Here is a 27,155-nt window from a genome sequence, read left to right on the forward strand (position 1 = left end):
TTTAATAGTGAATTTATTTACAATTTGTTTCAGTTTGGTTTTTTCTTTATATAAACCTTTAATTATATGTACATCAGTTATCAAATACCATACTCTTGAGAGATAGATCTAACAGGAAAGAGAACCAATACTATGTCCTTCTGATTGACAGAAATACTTTGGAATAGATGTCTAAGCCAGTCCACTGTGGTTGTCCCGTAGCTACGTGGAAAGAGAGTAAAAGGAGGAGTCCATTTTTCCTGATCTCACAGTAACATTACAGATGAATGTCACAATAGTATTACAATACAGAGGACAGCTTAAAATAAAGTGCATGCAGTCTGGGTTTTGGGGGGGGGGGGGGGGGGGTTGGAATGGGGGGGGGGGAAAAAAAAAAAAAAAACACACACGTGTGGTTTTAAAAAGTTAAGGCAATCAAGTAAGCAGATAAAGTGAATCAAACAAATGTAAGCCTGTGCTCAGGAATTGGACACCCTTCGGTTCCATACCAAAACGGGAGCTGCTGTGCATTTTAAAATGTGAAGCATAAAAATGACAAGGGTATGAACGACTCAACCAAAAAAACAACACTTTAAAAAAATGAAACCCACCATGTGTCAAGGACTTCTTGCGCCACAGGTAAAGGTTAATGATTACTATAAACCAATTACTTTTATAGGTTTTCACCCAGGGATACTTTGGGGGGGAGGGGGGGGTGTGTGTTATGTAATAACACAAAACAAGTAATAAACAAAGAACAGCCCAGCAGGGGGCAGCATTTCTGTTTTAAGCACAGGTGACATTGCATCTTGTTCTCGTATTATAACCCTGACTAAAGCAGACACCTATTCATATTTATTTACTTACAATAGTTACCAATATAATGCTTTTAATTAAACTGTACAGCTTTAAAACTAAAAGTTACTTTGTCCCTTATTGCTGATGCCCTTTTACTGCAACACATTCCAACAGATGCCTCTGGAGGCAGAAAAAACACTACTAGAATCCATTTTCTTTAGGTTTTGGAAATCTGATCATTTTTCAAGGCACTACATTTAAAAAAAAAAAAAAAAAAAAAAAAACACAACCATTTGGACAAACCATACATAAACATTTAAGTTCACTTGAACTTAAACAGAAACTGGAACAATGCGTGCCATTTAAATTAAGAACCATTAAAAACACATTGCATTTATTACTGCTCCACGATTAGTTAAACAGCAACAAAATTAATTCATAAATGTGATTGGTTTTTTTTGCCAAGCTTGAAATTTCAGTACGAGAGAACTGTATAATAAATTTACATACAATTAAACAATAAAAACCCTTAAAAGCCTTTTAGCCTATGCAAATATGTCCACTTTCTAGTCACTTTATATACATGAAGTGTCATGCATAGACTCTCAATAAAATAAAACCAATGCATGAGCAAAGTGTTTGCTTTTAGGGTTTTTATAAATTCCATCCTGGTTTTAAACCATCTCAAATTTGTACCATTGGTAGCTAATAGATCTCCGATTTAAGAGCAGGTCAAACCTACAGTTAATTATTGGTTTTGTGACATCAACTTCACGATAGAACATTTCCAGGAGAGAAGGGTGCGACTGATTTCTGTGCCTGGTCCCATGGTAGCAGCGTCCTGAAACTCCAGTGCATGAAGCAGCTCAGATCTTGACTTGCTGCAGGTTGTCATAGTGAGGGACATCTTCCTCCGTTTCAAAGGTGAGGTTGTCATACTGTGGGAGCACCGCCATCCTCACCACGCTGTTCGCCGGACTCTGATCGTCTTCTGATGTGCAGAAACAAAGCAGCACTGGTTAATGCTTAGGACGTGTCAAGGCAAAACATCCAAACTGAGTTCAATTGATTTCACTGCAAACAGTAAAAACTCTGAATTCTACCCCACATGCCAGCCATACCCCGCCCAGCCCAAAAATCACATATACAACGCTACCACTGGGAGGACCCATCATGCATCTGCTACAAAACAGAGGAAGTAGGAGTCGCTGTTCAAGGCTTGTCTTAAGAGCCAGGTGCTTTATCACTCACACTGCAATTTACTAAAACATGGCGTTTACAAAAACAATAGTTTTGATGCCCTACCTCAAAATGAGAGGTGCTGTCTTTTACTGTATAAATGATTAATATGCATGAAGCAGTTTACATTTATATTTTAATCTCCCAATCCACACTTACTCTCCTCCTCGTCCAATACACGCTCGTCCACTTCACGTACAGAGGCGTACCCCGATGAAGCGGTCTCGCTTCGACTGTCCTCTGGGGGGAGCGGGGCACTGATTTCAGGGGCGCTGCTAAGCACTGCCACACTTTGAACTGGCTCACTCGCTTCCTCATCATCAGGCTGCTGAAAATGCAAAGAGGAACAGAAAAAGGCTGTGAAGCAGAAGTAACCCGTTTAAAACATGGTACGTTACTGCAGCACAATACCAGCCCAATGACTTCAGTAGTTTCATTTCATTTGCACACTGGAGGTTTAATTAGCTCAGCATTTCTTAAGATACATGGCACTGCATATCACATGTTTGAATGGCTCATTTTAATACATTGGTTTTTACCAAGTACCATCAATGCTGAGGATGCACTTATCCTGATCCTCCAAGGACACTGAAGAGACAGCTTTGTTAAACATTAAAAAAAAAAAAGACAGGGCGGGTGCACTATAGGCACCGGGTTTAGGAGATGGCACTGTTAGCATGCAGTGAAGTGTTGAACAGTCAGGGTTAACAGCAAGCTACCTCAATGCCCAGAGCCTTCAGGATGTCACATTTACACATGGGGCAGGTCCTGTGTTCCAGAAGCCATGGGTCAATGCAGGTTTTGTGGAACAGGTGGCTGAAATAAAAGGGAAAGCAAGACTTTAAAACCACATTAAGAAAACAAATGATTTAGCTTAAAAAGTTAAATGTTAAAATACAGTATATTGAAAGAAAGTGAAATTTAAGAAAGTAAAACACATGTTTGTGCCCAAGGTGTTTGTTTCAAAATATGAACAAGCCAGGCTCAAGAGCCCCGAGCCTTGCCAGGGTGCACCAAGAAGTGCTAGAATTTGTGTGACCTGGTTAAATGACAAACTTGGTACTGGCAGAGTTGAGTCAGGGCCTCTTATCAGTTATACACACAGTGTGCAGCAGTCACACAATGGTACAGAGGTACACAGCACAACCCAGCACCTTACAATCACTGAAACAAGCCTTCTACTCAAAACAGCACAACCTTCCATCTGTTTTTCAATTTGTTTCAGAAGGGTCAAGGGGAAATTCTACAGCAAAGCACTTTGATATTTTTTACCTCCAAGTTAAATATTTACTGCAATCCCCATGACAGCCAGTCTCCTTTTTAATATAATATATATATATGAGAGAGAGAGAGAGAGAGAGAGAGAGAGAGAGAGAGAGAGAGAGAGAGAGAGAGAGAGCTTGTTTACAGAAAGTCCTGGTGTAACTATCACCTGCTGCTGTTCAGTACCACATGGTACACCCGAGCTGTACTGTTGTGGGAATAATCAGAACTGCTGTCAGCAAGTATCATCTACCCAAGATGGAACAACTCCAACACTACAAAAAGCTCAGAAGTAGCCCGCTCAGTGCTCCAATGCTTAACACTGCAATGCTTAACACAGCAGCCTCGGGTTGGAGTGTAAAGCACAACTGCACTGAACAGGCCAGCAAAGCAGCAGCACATATGCCCATGTAGAAACAATTCAACTTTAAAATGAAGTCCTTGAGAGAGAGAGAGAGAGAGAGAGAGAGAGAGAGAGTACAAAAGGGACATTTGTTTTGAGTCACAGAGGACAGAACTCTACACATGTTTAAAGTGTCGCTTATTTATTTTTTTTGGTCATCTTTGAAAGACTGTGAATAACGTTCCAGCGTGCTGTGAATTGAGAAGTTCAGGTAAACAGCTGATGAAACACAAGTGGGGTGACCTTGCCATTCTAGCAAATAGTTGTCATGGAAACAAGGTGCACACCTCCAGGAAGGCAGAGAAATCTTTAAATAATGCATTGTCGTTTAACAGTGAACACAGCCCTCTAAAAAGAGACCGGATGCAACAACACGATGTACTGTACTTGCCACTAAACTGCAAAGACAGCGCCTACTAAACACCTGTCATGATCAACACATACTTGCATGTTAATATGCGCACAACATCGTTCGGATTGTAGACCTCGATGCAAACCGCACAGCTGTCTGCGTCTGCTCCAATCTCCTATTAAAACACAAATAAATAAGGAGTTATTCCTTTCCCTCTCATGTAACTCCAGCAGTACAGGGTTCGATGAGCCCAATGAACTCAGTTTGGAGTAAGATTACAAGTGTACCTTGTCCCCTGCCTTCAGAGTGCGGACCTCCAACTGGCTGATGGCTTTCTTGGCATCCGCTTTGAGCTGCTTCTGTAAACAGTAGAAACACAACGATGAGAATCAAGATCACACGAGAGGCTACATCACGTGTACAAACCTGCCTGCTTAACAACAGTGGCAAAGCTGGAGAAGGATTGTTGGCACGCTGGAAGATGTGAAGCAGTCTGCACTCTGCAGACACAGACCCGAGTGGAGAGCTTGTTACTTGCTAGATATCTCCCAGAATAAAAACCATCAACACAACAGGGTCCTTTTTGTTTAGATGGTCGCTCATCATTTTAGAAGAACAAAAAATAAATCTTACTGCAATGGATTATAGAAGTCTGTAAGGTACAGCAGGAGCACAAGAGCTGGATCTTTAAATGAGGGAGCATGGAGGAACGAGACCTCCTCTGGGAGTATTTACTGACAAAGGAAAGTGATTACAGTGGATTCCAAAGGGGATTTCCACAGAAAAAGCAGGGGAGTATAGGGAGGGTGGGCAGGACAGATTAATGACTCCTGTGTGTTAGGGTAATCTCATTACAGGGCTGCGTGATGTAGATTCAGTGACAATGCTGCTGGGAACATGACAGCTCTGTTTACGTTACTGTGCCCCTCTTGTGTAAGTGTATAAAGTCAACAATCAGTTCATGAGTAAAAGGAAGAGGAAGAGCTGGTAACATGGACTATAGTGCCTCACTATGATCGAAGGAAACTAAACTCCTAATGATTAAGCTATAGTATGACACACCCTCCATTGCATCTGCCTATTTTCCATCTAAACTACATTTAGTGGGGGCATGTATCAAGGCATGTGGACTGCTGTTATTGAACACTCAACCAACAGATGGCAGATCAGGACACAGACTGTTTATATTAAACTTGCAGGTCAACAAGCAAAGAATGCCACAATGGGGGGGGGGTGGGGGGGGGGCATATTTTAGCATTAATCTACATTCAATTTTCTCCTCAAAAAATTAATTCTAGTGCCAGAATTGACCAGATTCCAGGACCAGTGGGAGAGCAATACTACAGTTTCTTTCAAGATCCTTGTCTCCAGACAATGGAGTCATTTTCACGTCTGAAGCTGCAGTTCTGCATTCTGTTCTAAGAACGCTGGCTCAATCTCAGGGTTGGAGTTAGTCCTGGTGTAGTACTACTTAGTAATTTCTACTGGACAGGCAGTGCCCTTCATAAAATAAATGGCTGGGAGACGGGTTCAAGCACAGGTAAAGGTTTATCTGTACTAACTAGTGTGTGCAAGCCAACCGCTAGCTCAATTCCCAACCCACACAGCCTCCATGGAAATCCATCTCATTCTCTAGCCCTGCTTTGGGATTAAGGGGAACACTTAGACAGGTAACCTTAGCAACACCAGCTGCAACTTCCAGTTAATTGACCTGATGCATCCCAAACCTTCTTGGTAAACATTGGGTTACCCATGGACAAGCAGACTGAGATAAGCCCTCTCCACTGCTGCGGTTTACATCCAAATGTTTACATAAACAGCACTTTGCTCTTGTCAAATGGAAATAGAAGTTGCAAATAAAGGAGTTTGAGGCTAGCAAAGTCTGTGACATATGTGCTGTATTTCTTACAAAAGAACTGCTCCAGTAAATAGAAGTGTTTCAAAAGATCATTCAATTGCTGAAGGTCAAAAGGAAAAGGAAGCAAATCCCTCCTCCAGTTTGTATTTACAGCAGTGACAGGTTTCTACCAAGTCTGCTTCTTCTGCTACAGCCAGCACCAGTGCAGGTCCACAGTGTGCCCAAGTATACACAGCCTTGGCAAGGAAAAAAGCCCAGAACACAGCCAAGCACGGACTAAAGAACTACTGAAGGCCTACAGACTACCTGTTTAAGTGTACAGATTCTCAAGATGCAGTACAGAGCAGAGTGAATACCTGTCTCCTGTTCAGCGCTCTGGAGGTGTGGAGCCGGCGGGCAGAGTAGAAGATGAAGTATCCCACGGTGGCGGCGGTGACGATGAAGAAGGAGATGGAGACGAAGAAAACCGAGTAGTGGCTCATCCAGGGGCCATGCTGATTGCCCACCTTGATGGACAGGGTGACCTGGACCCCGCTCTGGATCAAATGCACAATCTCCATGCCCTTGCTGTTCCCCACCATGATAGCGACTGTGTCCTTCGCCCCTGGAAAAGAAAGACCAGGTTAGGAACATCGGAGGAGTGACAGTGCTGGGGGGGGGGGGCAAACACAATGAAAACTCATCCACTACAATGATCTTTACTAAAGCTTTGACTGTGGAGGCCTGTACAAGAACACATAGCACGCATGAATAATGACGTGCAATAACTGGACAGAAATAGGAAAATGCAAGATCTTTTGGTTTACATTTTCTCCTCAATAAGTCCTGATTGCTATCTGCACACATTTGCAAGGGATCTGCACTAAAGCCGTTTGACTGGTTTTCCATAGCGTAAAAAAAAAAAGGGGGGGTGTAGAAGAAAACCAAGTTATTATATATTACTCACTTCTGTGGCAGCAATCAGTAAATCACCCTCTAGTGAGCCGGGCGCGCACACACACACACCCAGATGAAGAGTTAACCCATCACACACACCTAATGGCCTGAAGCCGAACTCATTCACCCCAACAGTTGACTGAATACAGAAAGTTGGCTAGCGGAGGGCAGCAAGGTGCAAAACAAACAAAAACTGGAGCACAGGCATACAAAACACACAAACTAAATAAATATACACCTACTATTTTATGCATCAGCAGTTTGTACATCCTGCTCTTAACTAAACATGAAATATATTCAAATACAAAAGCAACACATTTCTATTTTTAAGAAGCCAGGACAGCTAAACCTGCTTCATTACAAGACAAGCAACACATGATTCCTCCGACTGCAGGAGTTGCATTTTCGGAACTTCATCAGCACTTTGGAATGCAGTTGTACCAGAAATGTGAACTAGATATTGCTTATGTGCCTGAAATTCCTTCCTACTGTAAATAGGGATTGTGGATTTATTCAAAATATAGTTGCCCTTTATGGACAGTTGAATGCTTTTGTTGGTGGCAGAGTGTAAAATCTTTCATTACTTCTCTCTTGCGTTAAGGGGAATGTCATTGCTTTCACCATGCAATACGATTCTTCACATTCAAAGTACTATCCTAGTAACTAGTGGCAGCAGGGTCACACACAGCTCATCATACACATCCATACTGTAAATTCAAGTAACGAAATAAAAAAACAATTAGTACAGGAGTTTAAGGAGCGAAAGCAAACAGATGCAATCTGCCTGATGAAGCAACATATTGTTAACAGAATGCAGCTTCCTGATCAGCAAGCAAATGTATTCTTCCAGTATTTATTTATCTGAATGCTACAGCAGGTGTGGTTGCGCATTCACAAAAGCAGCACTGTTCACAAGCTGGGGTAGATAAAATGAATAGGGGAAAAAAGTGGATTGGTCAAATTTCATTCTCATTCGATTAGTGTCTAGCAATCTCATTTGAGCGTGTGTGCTCGCTTTTAAAAGTAGATTTTAGGGAAGTGGTGGAGTTTTATGAAGGGCTACGATGCAGAAGGAGGATTCAGGGTTAAATATGAGCAATGCATGTTAAGACAGAGACTGTGACACAAGGGAGAGGTTTGTGAACGTCAGGCACAGCACACTAGAGAGTATAGGCTGGAGGAACTGCAGACCAACCTTTGCATGAGCAGTTTACAGTAAATCACAACCCCATGCTCTCTTCTCACAGTGAAAAGGAAGCTAGACAGAGACCACCAGCTCAAACCAGCAGCCAACCCTAACTGGAAGAGACAGGAACAGGCTGCTTAAATAGCTACCACTAAACACTAGCAACACCATGTTTGGAGTGTAAAGAAGGTTAGTCAACAAGCTCAATGTACTTTGTACTGAAATACTGGCACTGCAGTTCACAGTACCAACGATACCTTATCAGCATGTCTTTGCAAAAGACAAAGGCATACAATACTTCCATCCACATTGATCCAACTGGTTCAGTCGCCAAGTCTCTAATTGGGTTAGTGGAGGATTTAGGAAAGTTATTTACTTCTAAAACAATCATTGGGGTTGTAAGTTTCACATTACTGAGCTGTATAAAGCTGCATATTAAAAGCAGCTTCCCTTTTCTCTTTGTACCATACCCCTAACCGAGGAGTCTTTCATTAGTAAGCTTATCTATTCTGAGAATTTCAAAGTTAAGAAGATCACAAACTTACTTGACAGCACCACGAGACACTGATGTGAGAACAGTCAGTGTGGTGTAGCCTCTAGGCTTAACCAGCAAGAGGAAACTTCCCCCAGGGCTCATCCATTTGTTGCTTTTTCTTTACTCAAATAGACGTGTATAACTTGAAAGATCTTAACCTTGTACTCACCCGCACAAGGAGCAACATGAACCCAAGGGTGTTTCCAGCACTGATAATTACACTCCAACCTGTTTACACTTTTCTTTCTACCATGGCAACCCCAACAGGCTTATCTCCATCATGGAAAGCAATTCACTCGCCAGCCCCTTCAGCATTCCTCAAAACACAAGCGCTTTTCTGGTTTGTTTTTTTAAAGCTTATTACTAAACAGGACTCCATGTGCAACCTTGCTATGGCTCCCAATAGAAGCAGTAGTATTATAGGTCAATACTGCAAAAACAACCAGCTTTCTTAGGTTCAAAAGGGAAAACTATCAAACAAGCAGCTAGACCAACACAGATGTAGAAAGCCTGAAATTATTCTGGATTATGAGGGATATGCGATTAACTGAAATGCTGCTTTCTCCTTTTCAGACACCATCTCGAAGAGTAACGTTTCTGGTCTCTTGCACAGGAGAAGGGGTGTTGGAGTTGAATGAATGGCTGTTAAGGTCACAGTGGGAGAAGAAAACTTTCAGTATTCTCATGCGATTAATTCAGACTACGCACTGTATACCAAAACATTATGAAGCTCACAACCTCATGCAACAGGTACCAAGCACAGCGTTACATCAGTCAGTAAAATATCTCTGGCAAGCCCAGTCCAGGCACCAACAAAACGTGGCCCTGATATCCGTGTGGTCTTAAGTCAATAGGGGTGGCCTTCAGATATTCCACTGTTTACATACAACAACGCACACTCCGAGTTTATCTAAACACGGGACTTGGCGTCTGCGTTAGGGTGGTACTTGTTGCTACAGTACTGTTTTCAGGACTAGTAGTACGCACACGCACTGCTATTTATTAACCTTACTGAAAACCACACTTTTCATGTACAGTACTGCAGATAAATTGCTCCTAAGCAGCAATATCAACGTGAAAAGGGATTTTAAATTCAGGGGCAACAATTAGCATCCCTAGCATTGGTTAAAATAAAAATACACATTTCCTTTTACTTATTTACAGAATTGTGAATGGTCATACTCACGCTAGTTTAGCATTATTTATGTATTTTAAAAAGTCCAGATTATTTGAGAAACTGCCCGTTAAATAGGTTCGAAACTAGTTAAACTGTTCCTTATGACCCAACATGTAACTAATGAATGACCTAGAGACCCTGGCTCGACTGACACTGCGCACTAACAATCAAGCGCCTCAACCTTTCCAACAGCTTCCAGTGACATAATTAAAAGTGTGGAGAAGCCTCACTCCACAGACTGAAAGCTTTAGAAACGTTACACTATACGTTCTGTTTATTTCAGTGGTCGTCTAGGAGTGACTTACCTGGGTGATACATTTCAATGACTTCATTTCCCAAAGTGGGGTAGTTAAAGATTACCACCGCAACAGCACCCCGAAAAACAGCCTGTGTGATTTTATCTGCAAATGTACATCCATTCCCCCGCTGAATTAAGGCTATCCACTTTTTCTTTGCGTATTCGGGTACATCATACATGGGGTGCTCGGAGCAGCCATGCAGAGGGTCTGGCAAAACCACTAGCCCGTTGGCGTTGGTAATGAACGAATTCTGTCCATAGAGCCCACTTTCTTCATCCTCCCATACAGTCTCATTGATCTCTGGATTGACGAAGGAAATGTTCACATAAGCGGTCCACAAAGAACTCGCGCTGGAGCTGTGCAGGCAAGTGAAACACAACGTGCAAAACAGGAGAAACCAGCAGCACACGCTTCGCTTGCAGAGAAAACTCATAGCGGCAAAATCAAATGTGACAAAAAAAAGTTCGATACACAACCAGATGTTGATCTGAAAGCCACGACCCGCGGCAACGCTAAATCTGAGTGTCTTGTGGCCTCTGCACTACACCTGCCTTTCACTCTGACTAGTGTCCTTCGGCAGGTGTACAACAACTTTTCATTTGGAGCAAACCTTTCCTCTGCCCAATAAATGAGGTCGAACGGAATTTGAACACGCCTGTTTTTCTTAAAGCGACAACGACTCCAATCGGGAATTGCAAATTCACAATGCGCATTGGGACTCTGCACAGCTAGGTTTATGACTGCACCGTGGGATACTCCGTATAGCGCGGGTTATCTTACCATGGTATACGCTTTAGAAAACGCTACAAACATTGCAGTATGTTGATTACAAAGTGTATAGTAGCCCAAGTTCCTATTACAGTATTGTGCAGACTGTTACTTTCACCGGTCTTCCACGTGATTTTTCAGCGAGTGTTGCATTGGCCCGGCTCATAGCTATCACTCCTCTAACAGCCCATTAAAAGACCTTTGCTCTTTTTACCTTGCTCCTGGACTCATAGTTAAGGCGACCTGCTGATGTTGTCGGGTGGTGCTTATCGTGTACGCCTGTGTATCGACTGTGTTGACAAAATAAAGGCGAATCCAGATTGGGTTACTACTGTATACAAAAGATAACAGGTTTGAGATGACAGTTAAAAATAAACAATACCAACTAAGTTTATACAAATTAGGGTAGTTTATTGTGTTGCGGCAAAAAATCATTATTTTCAATTGGCCTACAAATAACAAAATACATTAAATATATCTTACTTTCATGCTTTTTACTTTTTTTTTTTTTTAATCAGACCTAATTCGATCAGTAGATAACAAATAAATTAAGAACTATCTTATAGCTACTTAAAAGAAGCTTGTTACATTCAATGCCTGTCTTTCTCGGTGTCTTCTAGTCGAAACGTTTGTCTTGGGTTTCATAGTATTTACACGGCTTTTAAATTTAAAATTTTAATTTAAGTTTAAATTGACACGGCTGGATAATAATAATAATAATAATAATAATAATAATAATAATAATAATAATAATAATAATAAAAAAAAATAAAAAATAAAAAAAAAAAAGCTATTTGGAAACGTACCTGTGAAGAACATTCCTCCGAGGGTGGTCTTTATAAATAACCAATAGCTCATTGAGGGAGAAACACCTGCTGGGCTGGTGCTGATAAGATCTCACTTAGACTAGTCCAAAGAGGCTCATTGAAGAAAACAAAACACAAAAACAGCTGTTCCGACAGGTTCCAGTTCACACAACATAGGAAACTGCCTTGTTCTAGTTACAGACAGGAAACGGGGTGCAAATGGGAGAAAAGCAAGGTATTGAAATGCGTGTTTCTCGTTCCTTTTAAAGCAAAAAAAAAAAAAAAAAAAAAAAAAAAAAAAAAAAAAAAACAAACAAAAAAAAAAAAAAACATCAAACACCGAAACTAACCAGCGATTTCATGTTTTGTTATTGTAGTGAGATCCTAAGAGAAACGTATTCAAGTGACATGCGTTAGACCATTCCTAAAAACAAAGCAGCTTGCATACACATAGATTTACATGAATATTTTATATGAAGAATTAATATGCCGATTGTTGTATTGCGATTATTAAATTCAGGAATGGGAGAGTAATTAGTATTATACTATGAATTTAAACTGTTTCTTTATTAAAATTATTTGTTTGGAGAGAATATTTGCATTATATTTGAGGAGATAACTGTCAATTGCTCACTTCTGTAAATCCCTCCTTTATTTGCATTGCTATTTAACAGACGCCTTTATCCAAGGCGACTTACAGACTAGGGTGTGTGAACAACGCATCAGCTGCAGAGTCACTTACAACAGCGTCTCACCCGAAAGACGGAGCACAAGGAGGTTAAGTGACTTGCTCACTGGACCACTGGACCACACAGCTCCCCTGTTATTTCTTTATACATGCCCAGGGACTGCCAACAGGTGGCGTTATACTTGTAACACACGTTTTCCAACTTCATTTTCCTAATAGGCCGATACAAACTTTACAGAGAACACTTGTTATGATAGCGCGATACACACACGTGTCAACAGCGTTCACAACCCGCTTGAAATTCTTCCTCTGGTGTAAGATACGGATCTTCACTCTACTCCTGTGGTACAGAATGCTACATCTCGTTCTGAACCCGCGTTATTATGCAAAATGTTTATTTTTATTTTTTTTAAAGCTCCTTCCTCAATCGGCGACATGTACATTTAATTAAATATTGATTATTGCAATGAAAACATGTAACTAGTGCTATATACAGTGTGTGTGTGTCATAGTTTTGGCAGAGTTCAGACAGTGCTTTATTTATTTATTTATTTTTTTAAATGTAATAGTCGTGACTGAAGGGGAAAGACACAGGCAGGCACACATTGAGGTATTTCCAGCTTTGCATAGTCATTGTGATTGCTATTCTACCAGTAGCCAGTGTTGCAGTACCCTTTACTTAGCAGGGAGGGGCCAGTGCAAAGTCAACAGTTTATTATTCCCAGACGGGTCGGTTTCTTTTATTGACTGTGCAATCTGTTTCCATCTTTGCCTTTTATGGCACTCGCACATAACCAGGCAATTGCACGCTCTGACTTGGAAGGAGCATGTAGGTCACCTGCTCTGACTGCAGTGACACTGTTAGAGTGATCTGGAACAACACCACCACAGGAAGTGATGAAGTAGCAGGAAGCATCAGAGACTTCACAAAAAAACACTGACATAATCCACTCTAGGAGCTGGAGGATGGGTTGACATTGTGCCTAATTAAATTATATAATTCAAAGAGGAAACACTCCTCTCTTGAGTATTCTGGAAATCAAACAGAATGACAGGTGGGGCAGGTAGATCATGCAAATATTGAACTGAAGTGAATGTTCTCTCCCGATTTGAAAACAAGTCTGTTCATACTGTTTGAGTGGCTTCCTTCATACAAGTAACCCTGTCTCATCTCACTTCTATTACAGTCTGCTGAGTGATTACTAATCAGTAGCTTCACTAGCATCACATTGCCATCACTTTCATTTAAATCCCTTGTGTGGTTATACATGGTTTTAATTTACGTATTAACCCTTTCAGTTCTGAATTATTTTTGTCAAGCTGAAGAATGCAAAATGAAGTTACATAAAAGGAACTCTTTTATTGAGTATACATGAGAACAGGACAACACAGTACTTTAAGAACTCCAAACCACATGTATTGAAAAATAACTCAAACACCAAGACATGTTGTACTCACTTGTATAATACAGCTGGTATAACACTTCTTACTTGCTTTTTATCACAGAAAGCTTATTTTAACATCCAGCACTGATAAGACTCAAAGGGTTCACGATTTGGGAATCAGTTCTGGTTTGCTGCATTGGAGACTGTGGCTCATACCCACGGTCAGTTCTAATGAATCTTCCCCTGTTGTGATACAGGGCTCTCCCCCCTCACGCTGGCATTCTTCTACTTGAATAGCTTTCCCAGCATGCAACAGAGGAACAAAAGAGGGCCTGGGGTAGGTGCAGGTTCCTGGTAATTTAATACACCATCCCTGAAACCTGGGACTTAGCAGTTCTGGGTTTTGTCATCTCAGATCTAGCAAACACATAACAGAATATTCCAATTGCCATTAAAACAATGGTGAAGGATCCAGCTGTGACGCTTTGAAAAGCAGCCTTCTGCGGTGCACTGCAGTGTGCCTGTGGGTCTCAGATTGCACGCCTTACTACTGGGGGCTATTTTCTTTTGGAGGTGAGAGACTTTGAGTGCCTGCTATGCCCGAGTTTGCTAGTTAATCCAAAAATAGGCTGCAGTGAGGGAGCAGCAATTGGTGCTTACACCTCGCCTCACCGCAGGAGAGAGGAGGAAACAGAGAGATTCAAAACCACCACTTACCAAAAGGCTGGTGATTTTGAAACTTACTGTCCGATTTCCTCCTCCCCTGTTGTTGCACTGGACAGTTACTAAAGCTACTTTCCACTCACCATTATGCACCATGGGGCTCGTCCCATTACCCGTGCCAGGTATGTTAAAGATGACCACAGCCGAGGCTCCGTTCCTCACCGCTACTTCGATCTTGTCTGTAAACGTGCAGTTCCCTCTTTCTATCAGAGCAATCCAGGGGGCTTCAGAAAAGGTGAAGCGAGTGTGTGCTTTGCAGGCGTGCAGATCCTGAGAGATGGGAATGCCCACCACTCCAGAGGCCTCGCGGAGCGGGGAGTCCAGACCATAGAGCCCACACTCGCACACCTCGTTCACAGTCACCATGCTACCTGGGCTCTTGTAGCTAATCTCCAACAAGGCTGTCCAAACCACAGAGGCTCCGGCAGAGGACTGGAAAACCAACACAACAAACCAAAGCAATGGAAAGCAACAACCTCTCTTGCGGCCCATTCTGCAGTTGTTTTGTTTTATATATGGGGAGAGATCCTGTAAAGACGAGTTCAGTCCCGCTCTGATCTTGCAATTGCACTGAGAGAGCAGTTCTTGTTGAGAGTAAGCCGATACCTTCCCTAGTAATATAAACCGTGTTTGCGTCAGCTGCAGTGCTCCTTGTTATCTTAGTGAACCTTGATTCGCTTTTAGAGAGGGAAGTAAACCTGTGAAATATTGCAGTGCCTAGCTGTACATTCAGTCAAAGACTATCTCTCTCTGATGTTTAACAATCCTTGGGCAATTGTGGCTTAACAGAAAAAAAAGTGCACACAGCACTGATAAGAGCCAAAGGGTTCACGATTTGGGAATCCGTACTGGTTTGCTGCATTGCACACTGTGGCTCATACCTACGGTCAGTTCTAATGAACCTTCCCCTGTTATGATACACAGCTCTCCTCTGTCACACTGGCATTCTACCTCAAGATTAGGGCAATTAGAAAGTAAGTTTACCACATCAATACACCATATCATTGATGTGGTCAACTGATTTTCTAAACACATCTATGGCTGTATCTATATCTAGAGAGAGAGAATTCAAAAATAGCAAACAGTGCTACATCCCAGACTAAAGCACTTGGTTTACCCACCAGCTTTGCCTCTGGTTTACGACAGGTTTCCAGTGAAACTGCAGAACACAGATGGAATGTATTTATCAATTGTTTGTTTTAAAGCTTTTTATACCAGTGCATCAATTTTAATGTCATTCAAGTATGCTATCAGTATTGCAAAACTAGAGTTATATAAAAAAGAAATACAAAAAGAAAAACACCACAAAAACTCTGTGAATATTGATTGAAAAAATAACAACAGAACAGCAAAAACACTGTAACAAACATTCAAGACATACTTGTCTGGGAGCTGCAGAAAGCAGATGGAACAAAGAAACAGGCCGTTTTAACTGTGTTCGGACACAGTGACACACACTGGCCAGTCGATTCTCGTAAAGAAGTTTCATATCCTTGCGGGAAGTCGCTTCTTAAACCTTCACTGCAATATCAGTTAGCCTGTAGAGTTTGTTGAGAAAAACCTCCACCTGGCCTCCTCCAAGTTGGTAAAGGTCTAGAAGACAGATGACTTGCACTCTGTCCAGGCTCCCTGCCGTCCGCATGATCTCACCTGAAGGCAACACAAACGTGACATAGGTCTGCAAGCAGAACTAGCACTCAGCATTCTTCCTATTTCAGCTGCGTAACTCAAAAGATGTGATTCATAAATTGATTTTCTCACAACATAGATCTCTGTCCACTACATGTCACTAAGTGCTTGAGAGCTGTGTAGAGGATATACACTCAGCCATAGATACCCACCCGGAAATGGCAACTAAACCTTATAAAACGCTGTAGATGGAATTGCAATACTGCACTGTGCACGGACTGTACTGCACGCTACACATGGAATTGCGATACTGCACTGTGCACGGACTGTACTGCACGCTACACATGGAATTGCGATACTGCACTGTGCACGGACTGTACTGCACGCTACACATGGAATTGCGATACTGCACTGTGCACGGACTGTACTGCACGCTACACATGGAATTGCGATACTGCACTGTGCACGGACTGTACTGCACGCTACACATGGAATTGCGATACTGCACTGTGCACGGACTGTACTGCACGCTACACATGGAATTGCGATACTGCACTGTGCACGGACTGTACTGCACGCTACACATGGAATTGCGATACTGCACTGTGCACGGACTGTACTGCACGCTACACATGGAATTGCGATACTGCACTGTGCACGGACTGTACTGCAGCTACACATGGAATTGTAATATTGCACTGTGCACGGACTGTACTGCAGCTACACATGGAATTGTAATACTGCACTGTGCACGGACTGTACTGCACGCTACACATGGAATTGTAATACTGCACTGTGCACGGACTGTACTGCACGCTACACATGGAATTGTAATACTGCACTGTGCACGGACTGTACTGCAGCTACACATGGAATTGTAATACTGCACTGTGCACGGACTGTACTGCAGCTACACATGGAATTGTAATACTGCACTGTGCACGGACTGTACTGCAGCTACACATGGAATTGTAATACTGCACTGTGCACGGACTGTACTGCACGCTACACATGGAATTGTAATACTGCACTGTGCACGGACTGTACTGCACGCTACACATGGAATTGTAATACTGCACTGTGCACGGACTGTACTGCACGCTACACATGGAATTGTAATACTGCACTGTGCACGGACTGTACTGCAGCTACACATGGAATTGTAATACTGCACTGTGCACGGACTGTACTGCAGCTGCACATGGAATTGTAATACTGCACTGTGCACGGACTATACTGCACGCTACACATGGAATTGTAATACTGCACTGTGCACGGACTGAGTGAAGATGGCTGCTTTGGATTCAAATACCTAGGGGATTAGTCTCTTAACCCCTTAAGGTACACAAGGAATTGAGCGGTTGTTCACACGGTTTCTTCTTAAAAGATACAGTTGAGAGTGACTCAAGTAGCACATGGGGGAAACTGACCATTTGGATGAGCAGATCCAACCTGTCAGTAAACCCTGTTCTGTGCACCTCATTGTAAAAACAATAAAGTTGGCACCATTTCATTTGCGGGGACACATATGTCCCTTGTACCTTAAAGACTTAATCCACCAGCCATGGACACTATTATCACTCAGTCGTTAGACAGACAGGTGTTTAAGGGGTTAATAATTTCGTGGCACCTCTCGCATTTCCAACGACTCCAGCTGTAGAAGCCCTGCCCAGGCTCTTACCTGGAGAGGGGAAGCTTTGCTGAGCCCCACCCCGGCCTGCGGTGCCTGTGCTCTCCGGGGAAACAAACCCCTCTGTCAGGCAGGAGAGCAGCGTGTTGTCATGGGGTGCCTGGGGCCGACCCACCCTCCTGGGATCATCAGGAGACGTCACAGGCAGGAACACAGCGTCTATGGCCACCTGCTGGGTTACTCCTGAAAGAGCAAGAGAGAAATGGGGGGGGAACAGCCTTCCTGTCACTGTGCCCTTGTTTAAAACACAACGTTCTGACAAAGAACAGTTATATAATACATTGGGAGAGAAGGAGGAAAGGGTGGTGCAGGGGCAAGTGTGAACATTCTAGTGTCACACACATGATTCACAGTGACACTGTCACACACACAGTAGCTCTGGAAGATCCAGTAACTACACTCACCGAGACACGTGTTGTTATGCTAAATATTCCCAACAGGTTTGGCGACTCGCAAAGTTCAAACATAATGCAAGGCAAAACAATTGTGGCACACAGGGTCCTGCTTGGAAGAAAGCACCCATGGAAAATGGGACCTCCTTTAGGGCTGCTAACCAGGGACTTAATATCCATTTTCTTAACTCTTATTATCACTGTCTCCCCACCTCCCCCCTCTTCTGCTGAATGTCTTTTTTTAATGCACCATATTTGTAATGCACTGTAATTGAACAAAACAGCAGTGTAATTGCAACTGCAATTCCAGCAAACAATCCTGCTGCAATCACAATTAGAATAGAGCCCAGCCCAGGTGTGCTACCTACCCATTATTGTCACTATATAGTATCCATGGTTGCAAACAGGGGTGAACTCTTCTGCATCACAAGCTGTGGCAGCTGCTGGAGGAGGCTGCCACCTGGCTGGGTGAAGGTTATGCTGCTGCATTAGAAACTCTCTGCGCTTGTAGTCAAACTTGCGAGGAACGCTTGCAGAGTGCAGGCTGTGACTGAGGTGCACAGACAGGTGCTGCTGCACAGCTGACCAGATTCCACACTCCCAGGAGGGGCTGGACACTTCCTCCAGAGTCACCACTGCAAGCGTGTCACTGCTGCTCTGGCAACCTGCTGCAAAATAAATACATTCACTGGCCAGGACTAACTTCAACACAGAGGAACACAATTACATACGAACACAGGAGGCCATTCACCCATCGGTCAATAAAGGAGGCCATTCGCCCATCGGTCTGAGCTGGGTTACTAATCCAACTCATTAGAGGTGTAATGATTCACTGCATACGGACGAATCGTGATCCTTTCTTTACATGACAGATCGAGTCACAACAGAGCTCACTATAGTTTCTGAACGAAGAATCGGTGCGTTTTGCAGTTGCTATGAATACATACTCTCCCTAACTCATTGAGTTTTTGTCTTTTACCAGACTAGTCAATCATTAACTGATCATTTGATCTTACTATGCATCAAGCAAGTAGCTCATCAGGACCATTGCACGTATCACAATGCATGTTGTATCGCAATATTGTATATTGTAATTTTCTAGGCTAAATAGTCTGGCTCAACATATCCCACGTAACCCATAGCCATCTCATTGCTGGACTCTCTCCAAAGCTGCATTAACTTTTTCTTTTTTACTTTAGTGTGGAGACCAAAATTAAATAGCAAGTGTTGTCTCAAATAACTGAGTTGAATGTCATTTTGAATACAGAGTTTAAACGAATCCACAAGATGATAAATCCCAGTACCTGGGCCAGGTTGCTCGGAGTCTTCCTGCTGTGGACGGCTCCTCTTCAGATGCTGGGTCTTGGTCGACCTGTTTAATATAGAAGTGCTGCTGTGTACACATGGTCATAATTACAGAACCACTCACGTCACCACAATAACCCTGTAAATACTGCCGATTCACTTGCCTGTTTTATTGAGCACGTTTATGACTCCATATAAGTACATGGCTTCTTTTTTTTTTTTTTACTGCTTTATTACCGTGCAGTGTCCATGGAAAAATAAGAGCGATGAGCAGAGATGTTCCTCGTCCACGAGAAAGCTAATGCAGTGCTACATTAGAGGGGAGCGCAGCCTCCTCAAAGTTTATTTTCTTAGGGTTGTTTTTAACCATCTCTTCCAACAGAAAAGTCTGAGAAACTACAGGACTGATGACGTGTTTAAAAACACTGCTCTGGATCCGTTTATCAATATTGTGACCACATGAGATAACAGATCAATAGTTATTCGACAGGCTTATCCAATGCTTCTATTTCACAGGGTTAGTTACATATATGTAACACAGTAAATGGCTTTTGGCACCTTCGTGTTTGGCTGGCAGCTCCTGTGCAATATCGACGCTTGGTCACCCTGAAACCAAGAAAGAAGAAATTTATTTCACAAGAAATGTATAGACATCTTTTTACTTAAACAGTGTCCCAAGTAGAGTCAACATTTTTACTGCAAAAGCCACCTTCTGTTTCTTAATCAAAAAAAAAAAAAGTCAAAGAAAACCTACCTTAAGTTGTAGGGGCTTCTGGTTTGCTTCGCTGAAGTGCCCGTGGTGCGGTTATCCTGCTCCCCTGATTCAGACAGTGGGGTGCCAGCTCCTGCCCGGGCCACTGGGGCTCCTTGGTGAGCCTTGTCTCGGGGCTCCTGGGTTTCAGAGGAGGACGCTGCCGCTGGCACAGGCTAAACCGGAAACAAACCATTTGAAATAAGCTCACGTGCTGGGTGTCCACACCACACTTAAAAGGAACCGATTAAAAAAAAAAAAAAAAAAAAAACAAAGCATTGCAAAACACATACAGAGGGTCCTCACAACTGAGGAATACATTAATCCACCTTTAAAAACATCTGCAAAAAAATCAACAGGTTTGTCAGGTTATACATAACTGTGTTCACCATGCAGACAGGTTAGCGAATGAAGATGCACATTCGCAATGACTCCCGACTCCCCAGTAACAAGCCTAAAAAGCGACTGCATGCCTGTAAGGTGTTGCACTGCTGGTAGGGGAACATCATGGCAGCAGGAATGCATCTCTTCTTTCCTGGAAGAGTGGGCGCTACCATAACATCACGGTCTACAGCACTGTGTCTGAAACCCATCTCACGCTGCAGACTGTTTGGCTGCTCCTCACCCACCTGCGCGGGCCGCCGCCCAGACCCCCCCCGTGCCGCTGGCCAGGCCACGTAGCGCACGGCAGCGATGAAGCCCTGCACTGCGAGGCACCGCCGCTCCCGGTAATGCAGCTCCTCGATCTCCTGCTGCAGCTCACTGGTACAGGTCAGGGACGGAGCTGTGAGAGCAAACAGAATTTCATAGGCAAGGATGTAAAGGAAAAGGGAAGGGTGGGGTTCTTTGACAATGTTGTTTACTCGAGTAATTTGCACAATTTTCTAGGATTTAGAAAGAGAAACATAAAAGACTGCTGCAACACTCTTGAAGATGGATTTTCCTGTATTTAGATTGCTGTTGAAGTATAAGAAAATACATCAAAGAAGTCATATAAAATCTCTATATGACACGTTGTGGGGTGTCAGACCTTTCACACCATAAAAGGGCCCGGATCGGTTTCCTTCATACCTATACACTGCGGCTAATCAAGCTGGTAGTAAAACCTGGAATGGGTGAAACTGCTGTGAGTGTGAAGTTCAAGCTGGGACTGCACTCACCTTCACTGCTGTCACTGCTCGGTGTAAACGTGTCCGGAGAATGAGGGAAGCGGTAGTATCCCCCCATCACAGTCTTCTGGAGCACGGCTTCCTCGCTTAGGGTTTTAGTCCACTGGATAAAGCTCTTCACTTTGGGATCGGAGACGTATGGCTGGCCCTTGTGATATCCTATAGTGACGGGACAAGCTATTAGCTTCTACAGCATCTAATACTGCAAGTACCTCCCTCACCATCTAAACGGAGGTGTTACACGCAACACTGGTAGAACTTTCATATAAAACACAGTTCTTAAATTACAGGGGCAAGAACTACATAGAAAAACAATGGCAGACCAATATGAAAACATAGTCTCTCAACCAATCAAAAGCTAAGGATCGGTTTCATTGTAGGTGACACATGCAAGCACTCACGCCAGAGTAGCAGAGTGTACAAAATCATCAGGGCACACTGCAAACCTTCTGGAACCAAATCATTGTAAATTTATAACCGGTAAGAGACAGGACAAGACAAGAGATTTCTATTTTACTGTGAATCTGATAAGAGATTCAGTTACCTGTGGAATAAAATAGCATAGAAGGGGGTTTCCAGCAGCATCTGATTCTGATGTTGATAAGAACATGTTCCTGTCAGCTCACCAAAAAATTAATCCTTCTGCACAACTATGAGAGCTACGTGACCCACGTGAGAGCTACAAACCAACTGCAAATACATTGCGTAAACTAAACTTACCTGCACTATATACCCGGGACTCATTGGAAGACGTGAGGTAGTTCATATGATGGCCACGAGCTTCCCCAACCACCCTCATCTGTGTGCAGACTAGGTATGACACTGTCGGGGGCACACGGACAGAAAGACTGTTGTACAGGTCTAACATTGCAGCATACATTCCTAGCACCGGGGTTATAAAGAAATGCTAACCTGCTTCTGTCCAGCATGAAGCTGCAGTATATTCCCATCTGTTTCATCGCACTCATTTTCATCTCAATAGTGACCGACTGATAAAGCAGGGTGCTTGTCAGTAATGTCAGGGTGCATCCTCCTTTACTTTACATGACCTCTCTATCTCACCAGTTTAAAAGCTCAAGACAGCACCCTTTTGCAGTGCTTCATCACAGCACTGTTCACTAGCACTCATTCTACTGCTTCAGTGATCAGACTAACTATTTTTCATATCCAGTGCTGCTGATTTTAGAATCTATCCTACTGTACAGTTATTGAAGCTCCTCATTTGTGGAATAACTACAGTTCGTCTTAAACGTTCATGATTTATCCTGTGTGCTAATGCTTCTTTAGCAAAGGAGAACAAAAAAATCATTTACTTGGGTAAATATTGCTAAAAGCTTCAGGCTGTGATGAGGCGAAAATCTCCAGTATAAACGGCTGCTCTGTCGTTTCATCCACAATATGGACCCAGCGGTATGACCAGTAACGTTCAGCTTCATCTGAACAAACGTACAGAAAGACAAGCATGACCGTGTCAATATCCTCAGGCTTAGTGCATTAACTCAGCAAGTCAGTATGTAACACAGTTTGGTACCAAGTGCTTTTTTTTTTTTTTTTTTTTTTTTTTTTACATATTGATAAAGTCAAGTGTATGTTTTCCCTGTCAGTAACATCTGCTCCATATTGACTGCTTCTGTTTCTAACCAGCTTGCTTAAATATTGTGTGCACAGAAGGATTGGGTTCAGTGAACTAGGGTAAGACTACAGCAGGCAAAACATATTATTGAGAAGCTGACACTGGGGATAAAAACTTTTTTTTTTTCATACAACTTTACAAAGTTTATTTTAGTATTTTGAAATGTTTAAAATGACCCTTCCGAATGACTTAGTTTTTCATGGTGTGTCCCTCACACTAATACATTGTTAAAATGATTAAATAAACCTAACCCCCAGCTCAAGTCCTGGTTGCAGTTTGAGGCATTTATTTGCAAGATCAACAATGGAAGCTCAAGGACGTTCTGTGCTGTCAGTGTGCCAAGACACAGCTGAGCCACACCTTCGTGCTTGCCTCTCATACTGTAGCTGCCTCTGTAGTTACATGCAGGACGACATGCTTCATATTGCGTTGAGCCTAATGTAAACACACAAGACTCTTTTTATTCGCTCACTTCTCCCAACGAAGGTCACCAGGCCAATGACATCACAGGTGCCTCCTGGAGAGACTGTCCAGTTGGCACCCGTCTCCTTTCTGTCTGCTTAATGTTCTCTACAACAATAACAACATCGTTTCAAGTTCAACTGCAATAAACACGCTGACCTTTCTTTTTTATTCGCTCACATCTCCCAACGAAGGTCACCAGGCCAATGACATCACAGGTGTCTCCTGGAGAGAGACTGTCCAGCTGGCACCTGCAAGAGGAAATTGGAGCATGCTCCTAAACTAGATCTTCTACACTGAAATGCACGTTTAATGCTTTAAAACGAACGAACCACAAAATGCAATACCTGCTGACAAACTTGTAGGTGACATCTGGTAATTTCCATTTGGGTTTCACAGCCTGCTGTGGGATTATGGTGATTTTACCTGTGGGAGCCACTGCATTCACACTGATTTCTACAAAACAGTGCGATCGTGGGTGCAAGAATTATTCACAAAACAACACGAACACAGAACGTTTACACATTCTAGTCATACATTATTCACATATCAGATTTTGAGTTAACTTAGTACATCCACACCGCCTTTACTTATTTTGAACGACAACGATGTCAGACAGGCAGAGCAGCTCTCCGTCTGGCTCTGTAAATACCGTGTACGGCGAGAGAGACAGGAAGGGGAGAGTGGGAAGGGCACAGTACCTGTTGATCTGAGCACGGTCATGCTGGGGTCTGCTGGGGTGGGCTGTGTCCTCGACTCGAAGGCCTGTTTCATGGCATAGTTCTCGACCAGGATCACAGTGCCCACGTGCAGCTTCTGGTACCACTCTGTACACATTTCGTTCCACAGCACCATGGACATCAGGCCCGTGCAGTCCGCAACTTCAAAATACGCCTGGAACACAAGAGCACACAACCTACTCCCTCAAGAAGCAATAGAGCTGCAAACCCGAGGAAATCTATTTAATAAATGGTAAGTAGCAAGGTCAGATGGCTTGCTAATATAAACAGGAGTGGAAACTCCTTGAGAAAAACACATTGAGATGTGTACAGAACCTTGACCAGCAGTGCACTGCTTAAATAGAATTGTGTGCCATTTTTGCCTTAAGCTTTTTGTGTTAAGATTAAAAGGAATGCTAATTGTTTGCTTTAACACTGGTAACAGTGATGAGATTCTTTGTTTTAGTTTTAATTTTTATTATTTCAGATAATTCAGGATATGCACAGATTTTAAATCTATATCTATTACAGTATTTGAAATATATGCACATTCCAAAATGACATGTAAAACACAAGCAATGACATATCTTTAACAGATGACCAATGATAGAAACTGTTTTAATGCAGAACTTGGGAAAGTACAAATGAATAGGGTTGTGCCTGTTAGAAGCTTCTTACCAGGTAAGGAATGTCAATACTCCCTTCAGGTTTCCCGAAGAATCTCAGTCTGGACTTGTACATGACCCTGACCAGCACAGGGGGAAACCGAGACGTGCACCCCCAGAACAACTCCAGGTCGCACAAGTGAATGCCCCTGGACACTGGGAGAGAACACACACACTCAGCTTTATAATAGTACATCGCTTTACAGATTACAACGCGGGGCCTGGGAAATAAACACACGTGCTTGTCCTGAACCGCCTCTCTACTTTTAATCATATTATATATGTCTGCAATTAATGTTTTTAACACATAAACCTACACCTGTACCTAACCTGCCGACTACAGAAACGGCCGCCATGCTCTGTTTGAGACAAAATAATAAACACAACTAAATGCATCTACTGTAAGTAACCACGCCTGAGAATAACAAGTCTACTCACAGTTATACTCAAGGGCCGGGACACTGCGTGGTGGTGCGATGTCACATTTCCATAACACTCCGTAGGGATCGTCGTTGTTCCAGAGCGGCAAGTAATGTTTCTTCTCCACCTTGAGAGGTCCGTCGCTCTGGGCCAACACATTCCTCAACCGGCTTGTAAAGAAGGGGAGCCTTTCCACATCCTCTTCGGTCAGTGTTTGGAGAAGTGGCGAGCGCTCCCGACCGAACTCTATGCCCTCAAGCAAGACGCAGCCCGGGCGAAGGCACTTCTCGTTGTATAGGAAAGCGCACTGGACGATTTTGATTTCCACCCCGGACCGCAGAAAGCACTTGTGCACCAGCGAGTTGAGCTCGGATGCCAACTGACACTTGGCCCGGTACACTCCGTCAGTTACGGTCACGTCGTAACTGTAGTAGCAGGTGGTGATCGGCTTATTGTTATTCACACTCGGTCCTGGTACTGTCACATACCTCTCAACTGCCAAAACGCTAACACACCCCGCGTCGTGTCTTCTTACCAGCCTCAGTGTACTCGAGTAGAAGAGTTTCTCAAAAGCCGTAGCTATCTCTGATGTCGTCTGATTTGAAGAGACTGCCATACTTGCAGACCGAAGAGGTGCACAGTTAGCTCCCAACTGAATTCTGCAAGTTTACCGCCGAAAATAAATACTGTCTGCAGCAAAGTTACTAGCTGATGCGCTGCACGGTTTTAAAGAGTTGCACGCTGGATGCACGACTTAGATCACATTGTTAACATTTTCACAGCGGGCAATATAAAGTAAACGGGACACTAAAACAAACACACACACACAAAAATAAAACACAATCTATCCATTTAACTGCTGACACGGGCACTGCAAAAAGTAAAGCCAACCTAACAAACAAACACCACGCCAACAAACTTTGTTTTAAGTAGATTAGTCAGTGTCACCCACCTTATTATAAAGTGTGTCATGCAAGTTTACCCTTACTTCCTGCTTCGCGCGGAATCTGCAATGATTAGATTTTGTCTCTTTCTTTCTTTTTCTTTTAACTAGGATATGCTTTCCTCCGTTGTTGTTGTTGTTGTTGTTGTTGTGTTTATGATGACGAGTAACCCACTGTTGCTAAACACTCAACTGCTGCGTAGGGACGGCGGAAGATTTGAATAATGCTGAGTTAAAGGGAGGGGGTGCGTAGAAGTAAAAATTACCGTTGTGACGACAGAAATGTAAAACGCTTTACCGTCCTCGAACCGCTAGGTGGCACACTGTAGGATCTTATTTTTGGTGATACAGTGTCCAAATAACTTAATTAACAGCGGTTTCTTTTTTGGTTTATTAACAGTATTACAAACGAAATTAAAACTAAACACACATATCAATTGACTATTGAATACACAGGCTCTGGATTATTGGAAAACAATGAAATATGTGGGTGTCAAATATATTTACTGAGCTTTCCCCAATATTTTATGTTTTTGTTCAGTGTTTTTCAATATTGCAACAGTGAGGAACACGTGTTACAATGCCAATTACTGTGTTAAAACAAGTTCAAGCACACACTCACACTCAAGAGAATACTTTATTACTTTTTGACACATAAGATTGTCACAAGTCAAACACTTCAGTTAGTGTTCAGGGATCCTTTAGGGGGGTAAATAAATCCAAGAAATAACATAATTGGAAATATATTTTGTACAAAAACTTGCAATAAATGTTTACAAAACTCCAGTGCACAACACAATGAAAGTGTGCTTCCAGATTTTTACAGCACGGTTTGTTTAGAGTTCTCAAAGAGTACCAGCTATGTGATCATTTAGGAGTGTCTGTGAGTGGGGATCTGAGTTTAAGAAATACAAAAAAAAAAAAAACCTTCATAAATTCAATGACAAACTTTTCAAAGAGACTGACAGTTATTCAGTTTCTT

At 42.7% G+C, this 27,155-nt stretch overlaps 2 protein-coding genes across 3 annotated transcripts; both read right to left on the reverse strand.

The window, feature by feature from the left end:
- Positions 1-377: 377 nt before the first annotated feature.
- On the reverse strand, positions 378-10,659 carry LOC121318959 (E3 ubiquitin-protein ligase RNF128-like). Of its 2 annotated transcripts, none has more exons than XM_041256186.1 (7): positions 10,032-10,659; positions 6,249-6,496; positions 4,322-4,393; positions 4,127-4,209; positions 2,736-2,832; positions 2,176-2,341; positions 378-1,768 (listed from the first exon to the last, which is right to left on the reverse strand). In XM_041256186.1, exons 1-7 carry the CDS (start codon positions 10,456-10,458, stop codon positions 1,644-1,646), a joined length of 1,218 nt encoding a protein of 405 aa, XP_041112120.1. In that variant the 5' UTR covers positions 10,459-10,659; the 3' UTR covers positions 378-1,643. The 2 variants fall into 2 exon arrangements, with proteins under 2 accessions (XP_041112120.1, XP_041112119.1); XM_041256185.1 differs by having other exon boundaries at positions 2,176-2,344; positions 10,032-10,654.
- Positions 10,660-14,661: 4,002 nt separating this feature from the next.
- Positions 14,662-26,409, reverse strand: radx (RPA1 related single stranded DNA binding protein). The gene is made up of 15 exons (XM_041256184.1): positions 25,249-26,409; positions 24,824-24,966; positions 24,128-24,320; positions 23,774-23,882; positions 23,586-23,677; positions 22,645-22,767; positions 22,052-22,153; positions 21,323-21,490; positions 20,792-20,946; positions 20,166-20,338; positions 19,970-20,017; positions 19,411-19,478; positions 18,475-18,774; positions 17,706-17,897; positions 14,662-16,045 (listed from the first exon to the last, which is right to left on the reverse strand). The coding sequence occupies exons 1-15, from the start codon at positions 25,844-25,846 to the stop codon at positions 15,906-15,908; spliced, it is 2,604 nt and encodes an 867-aa protein (XP_041112118.1). The 5' UTR covers positions 25,847-26,409; the 3' UTR covers positions 14,662-15,905.
- Between the last annotated feature and the right edge of the window lie 746 nt (positions 26,410-27,155).

The sequence above is a fragment of the Polyodon spathula genome, chromosome 7, assembly GCF_017654505.1.
Source record: "Polyodon spathula isolate WHYD16114869_AA chromosome 7, ASM1765450v1, whole genome shotgun sequence".
Classification (NCBI taxonomy): domain Eukaryota; kingdom Metazoa; phylum Chordata; class Actinopteri; order Acipenseriformes; family Polyodontidae; genus Polyodon; species Polyodon spathula.

Coding starts and splice junctions, on each gene's coding strand:
- LOC121318959 (XM_041256185.1), bottom strand. CDS start 10,458: ATGAGTTTTCTCTGCAAGCGAAGCGTGTGCTGCTGGTTTCTCCTGTTT. Junction 4,210..4,321: donor CTCTGAAGGCAGGGGACAAG/GTACACTTGTAA, acceptor GTGTTTTAATAG/GAGATTGGAGCAGACGCAGA. Junction 2,833..4,126: donor GTGCGCATATTAACATGCAA/GTATGTGTTGAT, acceptor CTTTTATTTCAG/CCACCTGTTCCACAAAACCT.
- radx (XM_041256184.1), bottom strand. CDS start 25,846: ATGGCAGTCTCTTCAAATCAGACGACATCAGAGATAGCTACGGCTTTT. Junction 22,154..22,644: donor TTTTAGCAATATTTACCCAA/GTAAATGATTTT, acceptor TGCCCCCGACAG/TGTCATACCTAGTCTGCACA. Junction 18,775..19,410: donor CTCCGAGCAACCTGGCCCAG/GTACTGGGATTT, acceptor TTTATTTTGCAG/CAGGTTGCCAGAGCAGCAGT.